Source organism: Sorghum bicolor, chromosome 5 (assembly GCF_000003195.3).
Source record: "Sorghum bicolor cultivar BTx623 chromosome 5, Sorghum_bicolor_NCBIv3, whole genome shotgun sequence".
NCBI lineage: Eukaryota > Viridiplantae > Streptophyta > Magnoliopsida > Poales > Poaceae > Sorghum > Sorghum bicolor.
In genome coordinates, this window is record NC_012874.2 from 58,927,773 (window position 1) to 58,945,132 (window position 17,360).

Consider the following 17,360-nt stretch of genomic DNA (forward strand, 5'->3'; position numbering starts at 1 on the left):
TGAAGTGACTTCAACGGCCGGTTATATGATTATATCGTCGGTCGTCGCTACCGGTTTTTCCATCGTCAGCCGGTCAGCCACGTGATCACGTGGGGATTTCGAAGTCTAACCAACGGGATGGTTTCTCTTTTCTTCTTCTTTCCCTATTGCCTATTTTCCTTTTTATATTTTTCTTTGCGTCGAAGTGTGGCGCACGGCTCATTAATTTAGTTTATCTCGGAAAAATTTGTGGTATTAAGAACATCTCCATGAGTTTGGTATAAACTAATAGATCTAGCAAGTTAATATATAATAAAAATAGCAACTTTAAATTTTATTCTACTCAAACAGTAACCTATAAGTAGCTTTCTAAAATTTAAAAATTCATAGTAAAGTCCATATCTATTTGTCGTTTTTTTGGTTTATTAGAGTCGATCATATTTTTGGATAGTGAGTTCTCTCCACTTTGTAAACTTATGAGTTGAGGAGGATATCTGAAAACTTTATATTTTTAAGTACCTTTTTTACTAAATTGTTGGAAGAGACTTTTTTCTCTTTTTGTTAAAAAATCAAAGTAGGAAGTTGTTTACCAAACTCCTGGAGATGCTCGTCATCTGGCTTTTCCATCCTTATTTTTTTGGCAGAATAAGAAAAAATCTTCTCTAATAGTTTGACATCTTCCCACCCCATCTTTTTCAACCTCACAAAAAGTTTTTAGGCCTGTCTAGTTAGCAAGAAGAAAGACAGGGATTCGTGTGAGAAAAACACAAGAGAGAAAGATCTGGTGCATGGGCTTAAACGTGTACAAAAATAAATGCAGGGTTCCTAATACAAAACATAAGATCGGGTCGTAACCGAGAAAAAAAATTAGAATAGAAATATGGCAAACTCTTGGAGACAACTTCTTTTTTTCTTCTTTATACTAATTCAGGAGTTGGCGAATACCATATTTTAGGAAACAAAATATAAAGATCTCTTGGAGACGGCTTGTTTGAAAATGGCAGATTGTGTGGGATGGTCCAAACCTGGTGTGGGCAGCCCAAATGCAATATATGAGCCAAATCCCCTTGAAGAGGCTCTATGAAAAGAAAGTCAAGACAACTCGTACCAAGAAGTCTTCGCACTAAGAAGTCTTGGCACCAAGAATGGTGGTAGGCAACGCACAACGAGTGATGGTAGCATCGGTGAAACAGCCGACATAATGGTTTGCACTAAGAGCGGCGGCAATCAGCCTTTGCACTGCAAGTAGCGCCAACATCAACAAAATGGCTGACTAGAGCCTCTGCACCAAGCACATATGCAGGCGGCCTTTGCACCACAAATGGTGCCGTCGTCGGTGAAACAGCCAACGCAAGCCTTTGTGCCAAGACAGAGAAGATTGTGTGAAGGTAGGTGCTCAATGAAGCGCAAAGACTATTAGTTGGGCCTCATTATGGGCTGAGACATCAATATCAGCAAGGGCCTATTAGCAAGAGGCACTATAGAAGTAAAAGACTTAGGTGCACTCGAGAGGATGCATAAGAGAGCAGAATATTCCGGCTTATGTCATAGTCATTGTAGGGGTATTTTTGTACTAATAGAAAACTGTAAGCATACTGCATAAAAGGGGAGCTCAGCCCTAAGGATGGGGGCGATTTTGAGTGACTTAAAACCTTAATTATTGTCTTAGTAAACAGGCAAGTCGCATCTTGATATCTCAACCTCTGCTAGTTGAAGGTTTTCGCCCGGAGCCTCCGACCTTCAAGTGTCGAGCAGTAGTGAGCTCGCCCTACATCTTCACTCTCTATTGGGATCCCCTATTTCCCAACATTGATGCCCAACGTGCTAGGCATGAATAATTTTTTCGACGGTTTCAATCTTTGATAACCTTTGAGAAAAGCCTGGTCATGGCCTGTTTTCTAACCTTTCTGCAGGAGGGTCAATCCTGAGACAATGCAAGAGCCTCTGCACCATGTAATGAAATGGCATAGGAGCGTCCGCACCAATAGTCGGCATGGGAGCCTCCACACCGATAGCCGATGTAGGAGCCTCCTCACCACGAAACAACACAGGAGCTTCTGCATCAGTAGTTGACATGGGTGTCTATGCACCAACAACTGACCTAGGAGCCTTCGACCGCAAGATTTTGTCAGAGTATCTACACCAACATCCGACATGGGTGCCTCCGCCCCGTAATATAGTGCGGGAGCCTCTGCACTAGGAAATGACGCAGGGGTCTATGCATTGACAGCTTTGACAGTTTTGGCTTTGTACTTAACACGCACAAGTTTTCAGAAACAAGGTTGGAATTGTGATGGGTGCGTCTTGGACAATCAACCATCAACAACCCAGTGCACCTTCAGGTTTTTGCAAACCTTTGACCTATAGAAACATCATCGTCAGTTAGATAAGTCAATTTCAAGATTATTAAGTCTCTACGCTAACTACTTCGTTGTAGCTATATTGATCAGAACATGGCCATGACTGTCTAGTTTAGGAAGCTAGAAGCTACGAAGCCCCGATACTTGGGTCTTCCTCCTAAACTCGAGACATCAGCCTTCGACCAATTTGATCAGCTTTTGATCAGTTTTACTAGCTTTTGTCAGTAAAGCTGAAACTTGAGATTTTCTCAAAGCATCACGCTTCGATCAATTTCATTAGCCTTCGTCATGAAGACAAAAATAGGGTTTTTCCTTAGAGCATCAGCCTTCGATCAGTTTCATCAGCCTTCATCGACAAAGCTAGAAATTGAGATTTTTATCATAGCCTCAGCCTTCGATCAGTTTTGCTAGCATGGTATTGGATAATTGATTCAAGAAGGCTTCGGTATTGAACCTTTGGAAGACTTGACTTGAAATTTTGATATCTTCACTAACTCTTTTTACGACTCATGGTTCTTGTCCCTTTGCAACTATGTTCTAATGACCTCTCAGTTTAATGTTTCTCTTGATTGTTTCTAGAGCCTAAGGAAAATACTACTAAACCAAGAGGAAACACCCCCTTGAGAAAGATTTCAATCCTAAGTCAAAAGTGGCTAGTAACGGAGCCACGACATTGGAGCATAACTTTTCCAGTAGAAATTGGACCCACTGTCACCCCAAGACCAAGGCTTATGGGTACGAAACGACCTCCATGGTGTAAAGCGCCTGACCTCGACAAAGACCTTGCGTAGTTCCTAGACCTCCAAACAGTGAGTATTTTCTCACCAGGTTTTATAGTCTCGCTAGCTTGTAATGCCAGATGATTTTATCTTGTGATTTATTTTGTCACATTCTTGATCTAACCTCACCTCTCAAGGCAATTTTAAAAGCTAACCTTCACATAGACAACTTGTCACTAATGTGACCAAAAAAGTTGGCACAACTTTCACCAAATCAATATCATGCCCGAGAGGCTATACATGCTTGGCCTTAACTAGCAAACTCAAAACACCTATCTTCTTTCCCTCCCCACGCTAACCCTCTCGTAGTGTATATTTTCTTTGTTGTATGCATATTTTTTACAATCCCTAATTTACATTAGATAGTAGGCCCCCATGAAGTTCAACCTTCACTTATTAGCCTTCATCAGACAGTGGCTTCATCAATCAGTAAGTGAGTGGTATCTTCTATTATGGGTTATTACCAAGCCTTCATCAGTCAACAATCTTCGCCAATTATTCTCTTTCATCATTTATCAGTGATGTGGGGGTATAAACCTCTATACCCTGATGGCTCGACATGCCATATCATCGAAGGTGGCCGGGCCCACAAGATGAAGATGTGCGGCGCACGACGCTGGTTGGCATGCACCGTAAGGCTATAAGAAGATATTGTGCCAAATAGGATACTTACTTGTAACTCTATCCCTTCGTACTATATAAAGAGGGGCGGGGTCCCCTAGAGGATGGAACACAACTCAATTATTCATCAATACAATTAGACACAAGACATAGGTATTACGCCGTCACGGCGGCCAGACCTCGATAAAATCCTTGTCTGTGTCTTGCGTCACCACCTAGTTCGTAGCTTGCGTACCTATCTGCCGACAATCTACTATCTAGGGCATACCCCTAGGTAGACTGCTGACCATATTTCGTCAATAGTGGCATACCAGGTAGGGGGTATGCGTACAGCTTCCCAGGCGAGCCAGATGGTCATCATCCCCGACTTCACGGCCATGGCGGACGACCTCACATTCACCTTGGGCACCATCGGCTTCAGCAGCTTCACCGCCATGACCATGGAGGAGGTGCGGATCCGATCTGCGCTGATTACTTCTTCACCGACGTTGGTTGTGGCTCTAACCATGCTAGCTACGGCTTCGACCACACTAGCAACGTCTCCGACCACGCCGATAACGCGTTGCTCGCTTCCCTGCTACCAAGGAAGGCAAATCGATAACGCCGACCTGCTCGGGGCTATCGACCAAATTGCTTAGCCTACTTGATCTGACCACCTATCATGTCACAATAATAGTCGCCACGAAGAACGACACTATGACAACCGCGACCACCGTCATGACAAGACACCAGAATGCTTGAGGGCCAGATGATTTTGTCGCCACCGAACAGACTTGCGTCTAAAGATAAGTGCAGTTCTAGTATGTTATTATTTTTGGCATAATATTTTATATGATGTCCTTGACATGATTATCCTTCAAAATAACTCACTACTACAAAAAAACTTTTTGGGAGACATTTTAATTTGGGCCACCGAGGCGGCCGGGTGGCGGCCCGCCTCGGTTAACCTGGGCTGGCGGCCGTGGCGGTCACTGTAATCAAACCACCACGGTTAATCCCTCGTTAACCGTGGCGGTTGTCCTAAGCAAACTACCTCGGTTAATACATTAACCGTGGCAGTTGGTTTAGGGAAACCGCCACGGTTAATCTTTTAAACATGGCGGGCAGCTTAAGGGAACTGTCACAGTTAATACATTAACCGTGGCGGTTGCGTTAACAGCGACCGCCACGATTAATGAGAGATTAACCGTGGCGGTTGCTTTAATTTGCCCGCCACAGTTAAGGTTGTGCCTATAAAAGCAGCAGTCCGCCCCCTTCTTCTTCCCCATGGCTCCTTCTTCATTTATTAGGGTTTTGACCTCAAAACCCTAATATTTAATATCTTAGAGGCGAAAACTTTTTGCCCTTTTACTTGGTGAAGGGGGGCATTGCAAGAGGTGGATTTCTTACTCTCTAACTCTCATTTTCTCCCTTTTGCATTATTTAGGTGGTTTTGCTAGATCTAGATCTAGATCCAAATGGAGGAGAGAAATAAAACTAGATTTAGGGCTACTCACATGTTTTCATATGTCTTTATTTGTTTTCCTTCCTTTGTGTATGCTAGGTGGTCATGGCCATTATGGATAGGGAAGAGTGGATGTATAAGATACCGAAGGTCACCAACGATTTAGCTTTTCTGGGACATGTGAGAAAGTTTGTTGCCGCTGCGAAAAAGCACCGTGTGTATTTGGGTCGAGAGTGCATCATTTGTCCGTGCAATAGCTGTAAGAACAACCTTGTACAGGAAGATAACGTGGTGCAGTCTCACCTGATCCGGCATGGCTTCGTCAAGGACTACACCATCTGGAAGTATCATGGTGAAGAAGCAGATCCAAGTGTGACAGGTGCATCCGGCGGAGGTAACTCGTCAACAGTGAATGATGGGGGACGACAACCATCTGCATCGGCGAGCGGTGATAGTGTGAACCGTGATTACATCAGCCTCCATGATCTGATTGGAGACGGTGGCGGTGATGATGATGAGCAGGGTGATGTTGTCTTGGGGCCCGAAGATGTGGAGATTTTTTTAAATGTTGCTAACCGTATGGATCAAGATGATGTTCTATTTGGAAATCCAAAGTGGTTGGAGAATTTCAAAGAGATGAAGCAGGCAACAATTGATCCCCTGTATGAGGGTTGTCCAAAGCATTTGATGGTGTTGCGTTTTTACCTCCAGATGCTCATGCTGAAGGCCCGCCATAGGTGGTCCGACACAAGCTTTAATGACCTATTAGAGAGGCTTGCTGACTCATACCCAGAGTGTAACAAGGTGCCTGCCAATACCTACTGATCAAAGAAGATGATCTGTCCAGTGGCGATGACGCTTAAAAAGTTTCATGCATGCCCTAACCACTGTATTCTATATCGGGGTAAGTATGAGAACTTGCAGAGCTGTCCGCACTGCAGCGCGAGCCGATATAAGAGGAATGCCAGTTGTCGTGCAGACGTGGATGTGGAGGGACAAACAAAGAGAGGGAACAATAAGGCGAATATCCAGAAGACCAAGAAGCAGATCCCATCTCTCGAGGATGAGGAAGAAGGGGGTTACATGCAGAAGAAAAGCCTTGTACTCTCAATGTGGTACCTACCAGTGATCGATCGCCTACGTGCGCTATTCGAGAACCCAGAGGATGCCCAATTGATGTCGTGGCATGCATCAGCAGAACGAATGAAGGATCATGGCAAGTTGTGACAGCCCTCTGATGGCAAGCAGTGGAAGCGGTTTGACGCCAAGTTTCCGAAAGAGTTTGGTGATGAGGCGAGGAATGTCAGGTTCGCACTAAGTACCGATGTGATGAATCCGTTTGGTGACCTCAGTAGCTCCCACAGCACATGGCTAGTCATCCTAACCATCTACAACCTACCTCCATATCTATGTCAGAAGCGCAAGTATCTTTTACTAACCATGATTATTTCCGGACCACGACAGCCAGGCAATGATATAGATGTGTTCCTGGAGCCGCTCATGGAGGACATGAAGATACTTTAGGAAAAAGGGGTCAATATGATGGATGCATCACGAAAGGAGTACTTCACTCTTAAAGCCATCATCTTTGTCACCATCACCGATTACCCTGGCCTTTTTTCACTATCATGGTAGATCAAAGGTAAGTCAGGTTGTGTAGTCCGCATTGACGGTACATGCTATACTTACCTTAGTGCATCAAAAAAGTTGGTGTACATGAGGCACAAGCGATTCCTTGACAAAAAGCATAGGTATCGACACCCTTCAATGAATCAAATCTTTGATAACCAGGCGGAACCTCAAACTGTTGAGCCCAAGAAGACGGGTTATGGGCAAAAGGTGTTTGACATTGTCAAGGGCATCAACTTTGAGTTTGGGAAGAAGAAGAAAGTTGAGCAAGGTGAGACCACTGGTGAGACCACTAAAAATTTGAGATGAATATTATTTCAATGGTACAGCTGGGGCGTCATGGGCCACTGGATTGTATTTATGATCTATCCTCAGGACGGAAAGGCTGTCGTATTCGAATCCTCGCGACACTCGAACAAAGAAGGATACAAGCATTTCGAAAGTATCTTGCGATAGTAAGTGACGACACACCTCATGCACTCAAAGTACGTATGAAATCTGTTGTTGACACTAGTAGTTTTCATACAGTGCTTACCAATAGTACGTGGAAGACCCCAGCTGCTATGATCGGAGGTCTGAGAAAGACAAGCAAAAGTATGGCCACAAACTGGTGGTGAGGCGAGACTTCCCGGTACTTACTCCGCTTGCCTCTAGTTCTACTACTACTGATGGTTGTCTTGTAGGGATACTACTACCAGTCATAATTCTCATGTGTTACCTTCATTATGCATGTAGTGCGCTAAGCAACCTGAAGGCTCAGTTCTGTGTGGGTACTATGCTTGTGAGTACCTCAGGGCTTGCGGGAAATTCAACAATAGCTGGAGGCAGCTGCAGAAATCCCAAAGTTGGTGGGAAAACGAAACAATTGATCAAAGGACCATCACACAAATAGTAGCTGACATTTGTAAGTTTGTCACGGATCAATGTTGTCATGTTGACGGACAGTTCTTTTATACTGGGAGCGTGCTAGCGAGAGAAGAGAAGTTCGAGAAGCTACGCAGCTGGAGAACCAGCGGTTTAGATATGAACGACTATAGGTTGCCACATATTTTTGAGTGAACATTATTTTAGATGTGCTTTTTATGAACATTATGTACATTGATGTAATATGAACATAGTTTGTGACATGCATGGACCGTGGAATGATAAAGATGACATATATGGATGTAATATATGTGCTTATCCTTATGTCTTTTGCTCTGTATATGTTTCAATCTAGCAAATTTCGGATTCAATGTGGTCATCGTTTATACATATGTATTTTCTTTGTATATGTTTCAACCTAACAAATTTTGGATTCAAATTTGAAAATAAACTGAAATGAGTTTTTTTACTCTAGATACACTTAAAGGAGGCGGGCAAGTTACAAAAACCGTCTGTGTTAATTCATTAGTAAAGACAGGCATTTTAAAAAACCATCTCGGTTAACATGTTAATGGAAGCGGTTGGTTTAAAACGGTCGCCTCCGTTAAAGCTATTAACCAAAGCGGTTTTTTAACAGCGGCCGCCTCCGTTAACATATTAACCGTGGCGGTTGGGCAACCACCACGGTTAAGGCAACAATTAACCGTGGCCTTTCATCCGTGGCGGTTGCCTTGCCTGCCACGGTTAACCTCCCGCCACGATTAAATATTTCTCTAGTAGTGACTTTTTGGTAAGCCAGCTAGTTTTTTCTCCTATACGAATTTTCTAGAGCTGGCACTGTCTCTGACTCCTTTCCACATGTGTACGAGATCCACCCTCTACGTTCTGGGTGGTCGGTAGTAGCTCTCTAGCGAGGTTGGCAATCCTACGCGTGCCTAGGCTCCACGCCTCATGCTCCAGATTGTTGGTCAGACCAGAGCTAGTGCAAACTCTAGGATGAATTAACCACTCGTGCTAATTTTAATATAACAAAAAAGCCAAAAACTTATGTCAGTGCTGATTTTTATCTAGAGTTTATTTATATATCAAGTACTACCTATTCTCTATATTTATTTTTTAGAGCTTGGTCTAGTCAAGAAGCTACACTCATGGACTCGTAAACCATTCCCTACGTTGTGCTCGGGGACTGCTCTGACCACCGAGCATGTTTACGTTTCCAACCACGCTTGGGGACTTGTCGACAGGTCTCTACGCTGTGCTCGAGAACTGTGTCGACCATCGAGCATGTTTTCATTTCCAACCACACTTGGGGACTGGTTGACCAGTCCCTACGCCGTGCACAGGGACTGTGTCGACCACCGAGTACGTTTACGTTCCCAACCATGCTCGAGGACTCGTCAATCACTCTCTACATTGTGCTCGGGGCTTATTTTGATCACCCTCCGACCCCAGCTTGGGAACTACTCTTGTCAGTTACATATGAACTAGACTCATATACAATCGAGTGGCAATTTGAATTTTTGATACCTTGCTACAAGGCTCATATTTTGTCCTCCAGCAAGCTCGGGGACTATATCGGTATGATGCACCTGGCAATGCATCTCAGTATCAGAATTTCAATGTGGATTTTTCTTTTTAGACCCTGACACCACGTGTCTACGTCACCTACTACCAGGCGCAGGGACTAAGAGGACACACTTCATCTTATGGTGAATATGCTTGTCTTTTTCAAATCTTACACTTTTCAGAAAAGTAAAGTGGGCACACTTCATCATGAAATAAATCTTTTTTTCTTAAGACTACAATGCATTATTCGGACGACCTGCTTCTTCAGCATCAATGGTGGTCGACTGTCTTCCGAACTAGTTGAAATATTGTCGCAACTGTTCGGGTGACTTCACTGCTAGTCGGAGATGTCAAGCCTCACTGGTCTAATAAGCTCAAGATGACATGTCGCATCACATACATATAAATCCCTATACTCCTAGACATGTCGCATCACATACTCCTAGGTAGACTGCCGAGCATATTTTATCGACAAGTGGCCTTAACCTATTATTGGTTCTCAGTAGCTTTGGTCATTTACGGCCTTTTGTCAGTTATTGGCTTTCATCATTTGTGAGCGGCCTTCATGTATAATTGTCTACCATCAGTCAGCAATCAATACGGCAACGGGGAATTCCCCATTGGGGATAACTCCTCCATCCTCATCTGCACCGAGCAAATAATTCCCCATCCTCACCCACGCAAACAGTCACGAGGGATGTTTCTCCTCGTCTCGCTCCCCGCGGGGAATTTACACAGGATGGGGTTTCCCGTCCCCGCCTAAATCGCATCTTGCACACAGGTAGCAACAATATTGATTAAGTTATACAATTTCATGGAACTCAGCACACAGTCTAAATTTGTCAAGAAAAAACTACAAAAGAGCTAAGAGTAGGAGATGCGTCATGCTTGAATCGAAATCCTAAGTTAACAAAAAGAGATAGGGAGGCCAAATATTTTAACAAATCTAGAGCACAACAGTGGTAGATTAACATCAAATCCTCAATGACACTAGTAGAAAAGAGTACAACGCCGACGCTCCCTTTTTATACCACAGGCGGTTGTAGTTATCACGTGTCTGTGATATAAAAAGGCGGTGGCAGAACTACCAATCGTATGTGAAGATGCATTTCTACAGGCGGTTGTCCTAAGGAACCGCCACTAAAAATTAGATTTCTACTGACGGTTTTCCTAACAAAACCGCCTGTAGAAATCATGTATTTCTACAGGCGGTTTTCTTAAAGAACCGCCACTAAAAATCATATTTCTACAGGCGGTTGCTTAAGAAAACCGTCTGTAAAAATATTTTGAAATTGAATTTTTTGAGCTTTTCAAATAACGTCGTTTGAAAAAACTGTGAACATGAAAGTTGTAGATCTCGAAAAGTTATAAAATTTTATAGTTGATAATTTTTTCATTTGAGATAATCTTGTCGTCGAAAACAACGTTTGAATTTCTCAAATTTGAAATTCAAATTTTGTAAATGACCTCGGATGGAGAAACTACCAATATAAAAGTTGTAGATCTTGAAAAGTTATGAAACTTTGTAGTTCATAACTTTTCCATTTGAATCCGTTTAGGGCCTCAAATAATCAACGTATGCTCAGTATAGGATAATATGTGGGGAACTAAACTCTAATATAGATATATCTGAGTGAAAGGTGAAGTGGTAGAGGAGGTTACGCGCCAGGGCAAGGTCTCAGGTTCGAATCCCACAAGCTACATATGCGGTTCTCAGTTACCCGCCTGTGGAATTGGCCCATTTCTACTGGCCTCCAGCACAGGCGGTGCTGAAAAACGCCAGTAGAAATAGGTTAACAACCGTGTATGCCTCTGTACTAGTGTGATCTAGAGCACAGAGGATCCAGATCCACAGATTTGTTGCCTTGTGCTACTCGGTTCGGCTTGTGCCCTTGCTCCTATTTGTCGTGGGCTTGCTCAGTATATATACTCAAGTGGTTGGGTCTATACATGTGTTGCAATTCACCATGGGTGTGGTAAGCAAATCAGGGCAGTGAGGAATCAACGATGGGTTACATAGGATCATCCTCAACCCTATTAGACCCGAAGCGGATCAGCTTTTCCCTACTTTATTCCCCATGGGGCAACAACTGCAACTATCCCTATCCTCTTATAGGGGAATTCCCCGTGGGGAATCAGGGATCTTGTCCCTGTTTCCATCTTTAGTCCACAACCTTTGTTCGTTAGTGACCTTCGCTAGTCAGTGGCTTCACTTTCATCGATCATTGATCTTCATTAGTCATTGGCCCTCGCCAGTCGCCTTTGTTTATTATTAGCCTTCATCAATTAGTACTCTCCATCAAACGAGTTCTAATGAAATATTCATCCTTCGTCACATATCTCAGCAATCTCCTATTAGTGAATGATTTTCATAAGTGAACAATCTTCATCAGTTATTGGTCTTCGATGGACAGTAGCTTTGTCAGTCATGGTCTTGATCAGTTAGACGATATTCAATTATTGGCCTTCATCATCTATCAGTGGACATCATCTATTATTGGTCTCAGTAGCCTTCGTCACTTATCAGCCTTCGACAATTGGCAACTTTCTTCATTTAGTAAGAGCTTTGCCGATCAATAGTTTTCATTAGTTCGTAGCCTTTGTCATTCAGCAACCCTCGTATGTCATCTGCCTTCATTAGTCAGCATCCTTTGTCATTCACGATCTTCATTTTGTTAGCAGCTTTCATCATTTAGCCACCTTCATCTATCAGCAGCCTTCTAGTCAACATCCTTCATCAGCAATCGATCTTGGATATCCAATAAACCATAGAACCCACTGACACAAACACTTCTCTTTTATGCAGGGTGTATTTTTCAATTTTTTTCTTAGGGGCTATAAAAGTTATTTCAGCTAACCTTCACATGGAGCTAATAATTTTACAATCAATACTACAAGACATATCTATACCCATGCAGGTTCTTAAATGGCAGCTTTTGCTAGCCATCTGAAACTATGTTTCTCATTTGAAGGCATCATTCTTGGTACGAAGAGCATAACTTTTGCTCAAGCTCAACCATCATTTTTGTAGGGCACATGATATGTTTATCCCTTCTAATATTTTCATGCAAATAGATTCATTCTTATCACCACATACATAATCAGAAGAATTGGGGCGACGTGTACCCCCTCCCGGCGCTGCGGGCAACATAGGTTTGTAGAGGTAAATTACATAAGTGCATTGCACCACATGACATGGGCCACCTAGAAGAAGTCCTGAAAATAAATGGGCACCAGGAATCTATGCATCAAAATCCTAGGAGTCCTAAACCTACACAGGCACTAGGTCATGCAGCAGCATGCGTCCTTTCCTCCTCTTCCTTGTGCTCCTTCTGTAGAGCCTCCTCTCCGCGTCTCTTTTCTACTCTCTCTGCAACCTCCGCATCCCACTCCTTCGGACCTTGTAGAAGTCGCTTGTCCTCCTCCTTGATCTCAGTGTCGATCCACTGCTCAAAATCACAGAGCGGTGGAAGGGTCTGCAAGAAAAACAATTGTTACAAATCAAATAAATCATGCAAGACTTCATATGATACAAAATACTTAATGCACAATAGAAACTTCTCATGATGATTGTACTGCGGCGTTGTTTCCTGCGTATGCTCCCTGCCAAATTCGAACACATCTAATACCTCTACTTATAAGTTTCCTCGTCTTTAGAAATTTTTACCTTGCACGGATCACCACAAAAGCACATGGATCTTGGAACACCGCTAGGGAGGTGCTTTAGCCGTGACGACCTTCTGTCGTCCGATAATGGACACAATTAAAACAATTTCCTTCTATTAACCAAACCAAAAAAATATTAAACTCTAAACCTAGGATTTACAACATAATGCACAACAATGAACGAATACTTTGGTTTGCTAGTCTTCCCACGCCTAGGCATCCTATGGGTGCATACTACATACAAATTTTAAAATGAACATTAAAACCCTAAGTAGTGATGATTCTAAGGTTCTAAAATACAACTAATATATACTGAATCAATACAAAAGAATCTAGCAGGGGAGAGAGGGTACCTTGCTCTCGAAGATCGATGGATCAAATCTAAGTTTCCACGATTGAAAATACGGATTCATGAAGTGGGTTATAGCGGTGAGATAAAAAACTCGAAATGAAGGAGCAAAAAGAAAAAGAAAAAAGGCTCGGCGAGGAAGAGGGCTGACAATTCATTTAAACAGGGGTTGATGCCATGATGAAGGGTGCCATGATGAAGCTTGGTGCCATTCATCATTGCGCCAAGCTTGGGAGGCTGCCATGTCACCTGTAGCCATGCATAGTCATGCACGTGGGAGTCGGGGCTTGGCGCCATTGCCACTGGCGCCAAGCAATGTTACCTTGGTGTCGGTGATGATAACGTCAAACCCTGGGTTCAGATTCCAAAAACATACTATCAAAATGTAATTGTGAGCGAGTCAACGAAAACAACGTCTGGCAATCTGATTCCACGACAATGACTCATCCAGCCGTGGATTTAGCCATCCTTGTGCTTGGACTACTCTCTGTATTTAGCCATACCTTGATGGCTAAATTGTTGCATCTCATTATAATAAACTTTGTTACCTCTGCATTAGTCAGGTTAGCGGGTAGCGTGTGGCTGGAGGCGTGCTAGGCCCACGACGCAGCCCAGTTGTGTGAGATGGTCAGCGCCATGGTGTGTGTTGCGGCACGTAGCGTGGGTCACAGAGAAACGACATCGCACATGGCACGTAACATGGCGCGGGGACTCGGGTTGTTCCGAGATCTCTGGGACTGCATTGAGCCCGATAAAAGGGGGATGGAAGATCCTCAAGGGCTGTGACATTTTGCAGCGAATAACTCTGTGTGTTTGTTTTTCTGCGTATCTCATCTACCTCGCTCTCGCCGCGGTGACTGTGTCGCCCTCGCGCCACCAAACTCGCCACGCCGGAACCCAGGGCAACCCCTGGTTCCGTCACACCTCTGACGAGATTTGGAAGGTGACAAACGAGCGTTTTGGTAAACTTGACAACCGAGCGTTTCAATTTCAAGGGAAAAATAATGCATTGCCGTCTTCATTAATTTGCAGTGCTTAGCATTTCAGTTCGCACAAAATGCCATTCATTACAGTGGGTAGCATTTCCAAACAGCGATGTAGTTATCATTCGGGAAAAACGCAAATGTAAAACTTTATTATCTGGTGGCCTTTTCAGCCAAGATCACTTAATACAAATTTAAGGTGGGGGAAACTCTCCCTCCCCGTTGACACTCAAAAAATAATAATTGTTGATCTGTCCACCATGTTTGGAGCACTTCAGGCGGTGATGGCCGCTCCGGTGGTGATGGGAACGCTGTGGAGCACGACGGTCTCGACGGTGAGCCCGGGGCCGAAGCCGAAGAGCACGCCCCAGTCGAAGCCTTCACCGGTGGTGGCCTGGCCGTCTTCGGCGGAGCGCTTGCGCATCTCGTCGAGGATGAAGAGCACGCACGCGCTGGACATGTTGCCGTACTCAGATAGGACATGGCGCGTGGCACGCAGCCGCTCCTTCTCCAGCCCGACCTTGGCCTCCACCTGGTCCAGAATCGCTGGCCCGCCAGGGTGCGCCACCCAGAAGATGGAGTTGTAGTCGGTGATCCCCAGCGGCTTGAACGCCTCCTCCAGCGAGCGCTCTATGTTCTTGGAGATGAGCCCGGGCACGTCCTTGAGCAGGTGGAACGTGAGCCCGACCTCGCGGAGGTGGCCGTCGATGGCGCCCTCGGAGTCCGGCAGGATTGTCTGCGACGCCGACACGAGCTGGAACAGCGGGCGCTCCACGCGCTCGTCAGGGTCAGCTCCCACAATAACCGCCGCAGCGCCGTCGCCGAACAGCGCTTGGCCAACCATGGAGTCAAGGTGGGACTCGGAGGGTCCCCGGAACGTGACCGCGGTGATCTCGGAGCACACCACCAGGACGCGCGCCCCGCGGTTGTTCTCGGCGAGGTCCTTGGCCACGCGCAGCACCGTGCCGCCCGCGAAGCACCCCTGCTGGTACATCATCAGACGGTTCACCGAGGGCCGCAGGCCGAGCATCTTGGTGAGCTGGTAGTCGGCGCCGGGCATGTCGACGCCGGAGGTGGTGCAGAAGACGAGATGGGTGATCTTGGATTTCGGCTGCCCCCACTCCTTGATCGCCTTCTGCGCCGCGGCCTTGCCCAGCTTGGGGACCTCCACCACCACGATGTCCTGGCGGGCGTCCAGCGACGGCGCCATGTACGCACACATGTTAGGGTTCTCCGCCAGGTACTCCTCCGTCAGGTGCATGTACCGCTTTCGGATCTGCGACTTGTCGCCTGCGCATGCACACAAACATTGTCATGTCAGAGTCAGAATCAAACCACCGTGGTCAAGGCATGGCATGCTATGGCGGAGCACGGACGTCAAGTCAGGACCGCCTTTTGCGTACGAGAAGGTTGTTGCTAGCTGCTGGCTCGTCGTCGTCTACGCAACGACAGGTCAATCGAAAAAAAGAAAAGGGTCGGTCGAGTCGGGCAAGGTGGTGGGGCGTGCGAAGGATGTGAGAGTGATGATGTAGACGACGACGGAAGATACTCACACATCCTCTTGAACTTCTCCTTGAGGTCGGTCATGTGCTCGCTCTTTGTGATCCGGAAGTAGTAGTCCGGGTAGTCGGCCTGGTGCACGCAGTTGGCCGGCGTCGCCGTCCCGATCGCCAGCACGGTGGCCGGGCCCGTCGCGCGCTGCGCCTTCCTCACCTCCTCCACGGTCACAGTCGCGGCGGCCATCGTCTCCCTCGGCTCTTTCTCTCTACGTTGTACCGTACTAGAGACTGCAGCAGGTCGCTAGCTACTTCGGATCGTCGGAGCGAGACAAAGAGCGCGCTGTGGAGGTTGATCGGCTGTGGGCTGTGGCTCTGGGATGAGAGCGCTGGCTGCTTGCTGTTATATAGCCGCGCAGCGGGGGCAAAGTGTGTGTGGATTTCCCTTTGAAATAAGACGACAATCGATTTTCATTTTTCAAGGTTGTTTGAGAGTGACTGCATGCATACATGCATGTGTTTAAATCGTGCCTGTTCTCCATGTGTGAGAGTGACTTCAACGGCCGGTCAGGTCGTCACTACCGGTTTCCATTCGTCAGTCGGTCACCCCACGTGATCACGTGGGGATTTCGATGTCTAACCAATGGTATGGTCTCTGTCTTTTCTTCCCCCACCCCTTTTAATATGAGAGACATTGAAAAGTACTCACTCTATACTAAAACAAAATCGTTTAATACAACGATATGGTTTCTAAAAAATAACTTTGACTCATTATTTTTATAAAAATATTTATCATAAAATGGTATATATATATTTTTATGAAAGTATTTTTCAAGACTATTCATATGGTTTTGACATTTCTAAACACAACAACTTGAAAGTTATTCATGATTTATATTCCTAATGTTTGACTCAAAACTTGTCCAAAATGACTTTCTTTATGGATATGGAGGAAGTATTGGCAGGCCTTGTTTACTTGCAAAATTTTTTTACAAAATGAACACTTTAGTATTTTCGTTTATATTTGACAAATATTATCCAATCATGGACTAACTAGGCTCAAATGATTCGTCTCGCAAATAACAGGCAAACTATATAATTAGTTTTTATCTATATTTAATGCTCCATGCACGTGCCGCAAAATTAGATATGACGAGGAATGTCGAAAAATTTTACGAAATTTGTGGAAAGTAAACAAGGCATGTAATGAGAAATTCTGTATGTTGAACATGATCACCTCAACTACCATTTAGTCTATTTGGAACCTTTGGTCTTTATTTTCAAAGGATTGGTTGGAGAAGCATGAAATGTTCCTTTGTAGGATTACTGGGCTCTTCTGAATTCACTACTGAAAACTCGAATACTTCTGTGAGTGATAATTTTTTCTATACGCACATAAAAATACTAATTTTTCTGTGAGCTTCACAATATACCGATAGAAAAATACAAAAACGTATAGAAAAATTGCATGATTTTTCTGTGCGTGACAACTCACAAACGGAAAAAATATACACTCACATAAAAATGTTAATTTTTCTGACGGGTTTTCTAAAACTCACAGAAAAGTACTATGCACGCACGGAAAAATTGCACTTATTCTGTGGGGTTATATAAAACGCACAGA

General features: G+C 44.7%; 1 protein-coding gene across 1 annotated transcript; it reads right to left on the reverse strand.

Moving 5' to 3' along the window:
• On the reverse strand, window positions 14,359-16,113 carry LOC8064818 (chalcone synthase 3). The gene is made up of 2 exons (XM_002450830.2): window positions 15,794-16,113; window positions 14,359-15,530 (listed from the first exon to the last, which is right to left on the reverse strand). Exons 1-2 carry the CDS (start codon window positions 15,981-15,983, stop codon window positions 14,515-14,517), a joined length of 1,206 nt encoding a protein of 401 aa, XP_002450875.1. The 5' UTR covers window positions 15,984-16,113; the 3' UTR covers window positions 14,359-14,514.